The sequence below is a fragment of the Vigna unguiculata genome, chromosome 4 (assembly GCF_037176805.1).
Source record: "Vigna unguiculata cultivar grain cowpea cultivar isolate G323 ecotype 2 chromosome 4, ASM3717680v1, whole genome shotgun sequence".
NCBI classification, from domain to species: Eukaryota; Viridiplantae; Streptophyta; class Magnoliopsida; order Fabales; family Fabaceae; genus Vigna; species Vigna unguiculata.
Window position 1 is genome coordinate 35,968,203 of NC_140795.1, and position 6,507 is coordinate 35,974,709.

General features: G+C 33.2%; 1 protein-coding gene and 1 long non-coding RNA gene across 2 annotated transcripts; both read left to right on the forward strand.

Annotated features, from left to right (window-relative positions):
* The first annotated feature begins 102 nt into the window (after positions 1–102).
* LOC114181272 (5'-3' exonuclease family protein) lies at positions 103–3,727 on the forward strand. The gene is made up of 6 exons (XM_028067680.2): positions 103–496; positions 1,438–1,590; positions 1,828–2,062; positions 2,394–2,616; positions 2,780–2,934; positions 3,250–3,727. Exons 1-5 carry the CDS (start codon positions 185–187, stop codon positions 2,922–2,924), a joined length of 1,068 nt encoding a protein of 355 aa, XP_027923481.1. The 5' UTR covers positions 103–184; the 3' UTR covers positions 2,925–2,934; positions 3,250–3,727.
* Positions 3,728–4,265: 538 nt separating this feature from the next.
* Positions 4,266–6,121, forward strand: LOC114181273 (uncharacterized). The gene is made up of 2 exons (XR_003603784.2): positions 4,266–4,462; positions 5,732–6,121. It is a non-coding gene; the product is annotated as an uncharacterized LOC114181273 (long non-coding RNA).
* The last annotated feature ends 386 nt before the right edge of the window (positions 6,122–6,507 follow it).

Here is a 6,507-nt window from a genome sequence, read left to right on the forward strand (position 1 = left end):
TTTAAAATTTATTATAATTAACATTAATTTAGTTTTTTTCTTAATGATTTGTTGATTCATTTTTCACATCACATGTGTGCTTATTTATCATATTCTACAAACATAATCCATTTTCTAACTTCCCACATTGCTCGAAGCGAGTGTCGGGAGGGTAACCACGATGTTCATACAATAAGAGAGAAAGATGCAAACGTTACAAATGAGTCTGTTGACACACCCTTACGTTCAGCCTCGTTTCCCTTGCAAGCGCTACCCGACCTTCTCCGCATCCTGCAGAACCCAAAAGGCAGCAACAACCAAAACAGAGAAGGTGCTTTTCACTGAGTCATTTGATCAAACACGTTGCGCGCAGCCTCTCTCTGGAAAGAGGAAGAGGGTGTTCTTTTTGGACGTTAACCCGCTCTGTTACGAAGGAAGCAAGCCCAGCTTGCACTCCTTTGGCCGCTGGCTCTCTCTGTTTCTCTCTCAAGTCAGCCTCACTGACCCCGTCATTGCTGTAATCTCTCTAACTCTATTTGTTTGTGAACGAATGAATTTGGTAGTGGGTTCTCTTGTTAGAATTTCAAACTAACCTTTACTACACCAGTCCTTGTTATGGTCAAATGGGATGAAACACCCTTTTTAAGTATTAAAAGTCATCTTTTTAGAGAATATTGGAGATGCTGATACAAGCTTGTAGGAGTTGTTAGATAGTTAGCTGCTGTTACTAATCTTTCTTTTACAGTGGTTTAGCTTTCTGTAATTACTGTCTTTTATTAGTTTTCTGTTATAATTGTGAGTAATTCATTTTAATTTATGTATAACTTAATTTTAATTTATGAATAGAGGTATTTAATTTTTTTTTTTCTTTTTCTTGTAAAAATAGTTAGGAAGAAGTTTGTCTGAATATATATAGATTATCAAGGTAAAGTTCAAGTTGTAGTTTTTTGTAGAGAGAATGAGTATTTTCTGAAGTAAGTCCTTTTTGAGCTGAGTACGACTACGGCAAGCAGCAAAACTTTCACATTCCAATTGTAATATGAGAACTTATATTAGTTCTTGATGTCATATTAGTTCTCTGTTAATTATGCATGAAGTCCCTGGACTTCAAGGACTAATTTATGGAAATCTCACTTAAGCCTGATGCACTTTCTTCGAATATGCATTTTTTGGTAAAATTTTCGTGGATTACGACAAATTTGATGGTTAGTGGATACTGAGAGTGCCCGTATGTAGTTTCAATAATTTAATTTGTTGATGGAATGAATACTTACAGTGCATACATGTAATTTCCATAGTTCAGTGACTCCAAACCATTTACTGCTGCATGGGCATTTCTTTTGAATCCTCAGCCAGAATATTTTTATGCTGTAAAAATAAAAGTTTCATTCGGTATTGTATTTCCTTTTTCCTTTTATGTTCTTTTCTCTCCCTTAAGGCATTGAAATGATTGAGCAGGTTATTGATGGAGAAGGAGGCAGCGAGCATCGCAGAAAGTTGCTACCTTCATATAAAGCACATAGGAAAAAGTTCACGAGACACATGTCAAGCGGCCATGTTGGGAGGTCACACCAAGTCATAAATGATGTTCTTGGAAAATGCAACGTGCCTGTGAGTTGCTCTGTACCATTGCTATTATTCCATTCCCCTTCGAAATTTTAGGTGTACTTGTATATAATTTTAATTTCTGACTAGTATCGTACTTCATTTCTTAGAATGTATGTTTATGTTTTTCAGTCACGTTAGAATTATATGTACATATTATTCTCATAAATGTATGCAAAAGTGAAAAGGTCGTTTTTTTTATTCAATCATATCATTCATTAGTGACAAGATGAAACCGTGCAGGTTGTAAAAGTTGATGGTCATGAAGCTGATGATGTTGTAGCTACTCTAGCTGGAAAAGTTGTCAATAAAGGGTTTCGAGTGGTCATTGGCTCCCCTGATAAGGATTTTAAGCAACTTATATCTGAAGATGTGCAAATAGTTATGCCTTTGCCAGAGTTACAAAGGTGGTCCTTCTACACCCTGAGGCACTACAGGGATCAGTATAATTGTGACCCAGAATCTGATCTGAGCTTTAGTGAGTATAACATACATTACAGTTTATTTCTGTTTGAAACGTTCGTCATCTACATTTTAACAGCAGTATCCGTTTTCAATATATAAAATAATGTGAGGCTGAGCCAATGTACAAATCTGTTGTTTTAAAAATTATTTGATTTGGTGGGCTTTAATGGGCTTTTCAACTTTCCAATAGAAGTTTGTAGCATGAAGAACTAGAACGTGGTTGCAGAGTTAAAATTCAACGCAGTAGAATTTTTCTGACCCTTTTTAAAGTTGTTTTACTTGATGGCTAAACGGTGATGCCATTATGACTAACATTTTGGTTTATGTACGCTGTGATTGTGTAGGATGTATTGTAGGTGATGAAGTAGACGGCGTTCCTGGTATCCAGCATCTGGTCCCTAGTTTTGGTCGGAAGACTGCTCTGAAACTTATTAAAAAACATGGTTCCTTGGAAGCTTTATTAAATGCGGCTGCAATAAGGACTGTAGGCAGACCATATGCACAGGATGCCCTTAAAAATCATGCTGATTACCTTCGGAGAAACTATGAAGTTCTTGCCTTGAAAAGGTGTGTTGATTTTGTTTGTAAAACTTCATTCACATCTGTATCTGTGGATTTGTTTTTTCAGTTTGTGTTCATTTACTTGTACAACATACTTCATGGAAATAAATTATATATAGGTGCTGGTATCCTCCTTCTTTTAGTAACTATGGATCACAACTTCTGACAGGGATGTAAATATCCAACTTTATGACGAGTGGTTGGTTAAGAGAGATAATCAAAATGATAAAACTGCACTATCTTCCTTCTTCAAATATTTGGAAGAAAGTAAGGAGCTCACTTACAATGGCAGACATATCATTTACAATGGTTGAACACTTACAGGTAACTAGTACAAAACATCTATCTTTCACATTCTTGTCGTTTCAATTTTTTGGTCAGAGAAATCTGCTTATCACAGGAAACATTTGGTTAAGGATGCTGTCATTATTTTACCAATATAAAAATTATAGCTTAGAAACTATGGTTGTCCTTATATTAGTGATTTTTAAGCATAGAATATTCTGCTTACTTTTCATATACGAATTGTTACTCTTCTCATTAATCCCTTAATAAAATAATACTAACTTGGCTGTTTTCCTTCATTATGATGCTGGAAATTTTTAGTGTATTGAATTTTGACGTGAGTTTGCATTCTAGGATGCTGTCAGTATCATTTTTGGTCACTATAACATGGAAGCTTCTACAGCTGTGTCATCGGCATTCACACACTGCAGATAAAGTCTTGCGTACCAACACCTTAACACAATATCTAGATGTTACGCTGATGAACTAGCATGGTAAAATTTTCCTTGAGCATGAGTAGTTATGTGATAACTTGGGATTTGAAGATTCATGTGCAATAACCCCAGGTTTAAGATGTCAAAATAAGTTGAATCCATTGGACCAACTCATTTAATTTGAAACGAGTTGGGTTATATTACATGAGTCAATCTTTCAATCCACATAATTTGCCAATCCAGTGGATCAAGGACAGGTTGAGTTCATTAGATTGAGCCTTCGGGTTGGACTTTTTGTTGTGTTGTAATGAATTGTTTAGTTAAATAGTTTTATTAGATATTTGTAATGCTTTGTGGATTATTATGAACTTACATTATTTCATGGCTTAATTACCTTATTCCTTTTGATCTTAGTATTTATTTGATCCATTTAATCTTATTATTAATAAAAGATTAATCAACTCTCAATTTCTAAAAGTGCAACAATCTAATTATTTTTGTTCAATTAGTAAAATCATTAATAAACAAATATTGATAGTTTCAATTGGGTAATGTAATTATGACGAATGTATAGTGACTATAAAACTAGTGATATCAATTTTAACAGAGTCATCGCATTTTGAAAATTTTAAAATCTCTATTGAACCTTCAAAGAGTCACATTGTTTCATTTTACAATTAAGTGAATAGATTAAATATTTCATCAATAGAGATATCAAATTAAAAAAAATAATTAATAGGATAAAAATTATAATTAAGTATTATTTTATTGCATACAGACTTTAAGTTGGAAAATTCAATGTGCATGTGTTGATTTTAATGATGATATAGAGGTATATTTATATATTTAGAAATATTTACCATTCATCCTATTATTTAGGAGGTAGTAGGTATGATAAAGCAAGATGGAACAAAATTAGAGGGGCTTTCTTCCTGTATCTCCAATTTTTCATCCTACACCCCAAACTTTATTGTGATGCCAAATATATAAAAGTAATTTTTGTTTATCAAATGTATTCACTGCGGAAGGTGCTATATTTATTGATCCTGGCACCCCAAGTCACTTTCAAAAGCAACTCCGATGACGTTTTCTCTCTTCAACTTCAGATTTCTTCTTCTTTCAACAAAGTTTTGGTGCGTTTCTTCCTTCATTTTCGTTCATCTTTGTTTGTTTGGAATTAAGTATCAGTTCATAGATAGGTACGTATTCAATTCGTTCTTCTTCACTTATACACACGGTTCTTTTTTGAATTTTCCGGATTGGGTTTTATGTTTATTATATTTTGCATGTATCGGATTTCAAAATCTGGTTTGAAAAAGTATTCACCAGATCTTGAAAGTCATATGAAAAAAATGTTTCAGTAACTACCGGATTTCAAAATCCGGTTGACAAAGCATCAGATTTTGAAATTCAATTTAGGAAAGCATCAAATTTCGAAATCCAATTAAGTAATTTACGAAATTTAGGAGTGTACTGGATATTAAAATTCGGTTTAGGGACTCATTGGATTTCAAAATTTGGTTTAGGAAGCCACCAAATTTCGAAATTCGGTTTAAAAACTCATTGGATTTCGAAATTTGGTTAAGGATTCTACCGGATTTCGAAATCCAGTTAAATCTTCTCTCGAATTTTGAAATTTGGTATTGTACTTCCTCAGATTTCAAAATTCGGTTCAGTCTTCTCTTGGATTTTGAATTCAAGTATTATATGCTCCCATATTTTGAAATTCAATATGTTTTTATTTTTTTATTTTTTTAAATCTATATTGCTTGTTTTGTTTAATGCTTTTAGATTGACTTGATTAGATTGATGAATCAATTGATGAAGAGCATTATTTATAGCCTGGATGGCTCAACGTGGGTTACAACAATGACAATTTTTTTTTTTTTTATGTTAATGGTTTATATTCAAAGTAGACTAATCGAACAAACAATATTTAGATCCACTTTACAGAACAACCCAAGTTTTTTCCATAGTGGTTTGTGTTGTAGTGATTTTCTCTATGTGTTGCAACTTTAATTATTTGGCATGTGATATGTCAGGTTAAAATTAAAAGCACTGCACCTGATGAGTAATAGGCTTTAGTCAATGTCATCACATGATATCAACATTACAGACACAGTTGATATACACATTGTACGATGAATGCCAATCAGGCTTTATTTCACTTTACCACGTGAACCCACTATAATGCAGGGGTAAAGAATTTTTTTTTTACTATAAAGTAACCAAGCCGTTTATAAATTATTATGTCGTTTAGTTCACAACCATAACTGCTTATTACGAAAACAAGGATGGTAATCCATCACGAAAATAACATTCACAATAGTTTTTTTATTGCTGTCAACTACGAAGGTCGCATAAATTGTGCTTTTTATGTGTCGACTACTATGAATTTACAGATGTTGAAGGAAGAAATTGCACGCTATTGTTGCTGCAGTCATGGAAAAAGAGTCAAAGATGTATGGTTTCACAAGCTTGTGTTAGGACATTGGGACTAGTATGAAATAATTAAGCTCCTTACGGATGATGATGTTCGCGACATGGTTGCCTTTTTCCTTCCACTCCCACATGATCTCCCAATGAAGCTTTCAGTGACCCTACATCCTCCTGAAGTGACAATTTGGATGCAACAAACCCAGTTGCTGCCAATAATGTCGATGACTAAAGCTTAGTTCGTTATGTGTTTAGGGAAGTCTCAATAGTATGTTTAGTAATCTTTATGATTAGTAGTTAATTTCCATTAATGACTTCAGTGTGTTTAATGTAACAAAGTATTTGTGTTTAATTGAACTTTTCTTTAAGTACTAAGTACCTATTTTTCGATGACATTATCTACGGTTTAATATTTATTATCGTATTTGAAACTTATGTCATTGGTTTAATTCCATAAAACACTATAGAATTGAGTTTAAATAAAATATTTATCCCATCATTAAGACTACAAATAAAATTGACAAAGTCATTCACTTTACTTCATTTTCCACCCTTTTTTACTACTGAGGACCTATTGTATGGTTAATTTATCTTCACATGAATAAACTTTTTTGGTATTCACAAATTTTTTGTTCTTTGGGCCCGACATCTGAAAAGGTGTGTGCACCGTGTAGTCACCCTCATACAAGCTTTAGTCGCCATCATGTTGTGCAAATAACAATTAAGATTAAGTCTGTAAAGG

Excerpts from the sequence above, each read along its gene's own strand:
- LOC114181272 (XM_028067680.2), top strand. The coding sequence starts at position 185 with ATGCAAACGTTACAAATGAGTCTGTTGACACACCCTTACGTTCAGCCT. Across the intron at positions 2,063-2,393 it reads AGAATCTGATCTGAGCTTTA|GATGTATTGTAGGTGATGAA; the intron begins GTGAGTATAACA and ends GTGATTGTGTAG. Across the intron at positions 2,617-2,779 it reads GAAGTTCTTGCCTTGAAAAG|GGATGTAAATATCCAACTTT; the intron begins GTGTGTTGATTT and ends AACTTCTGACAG.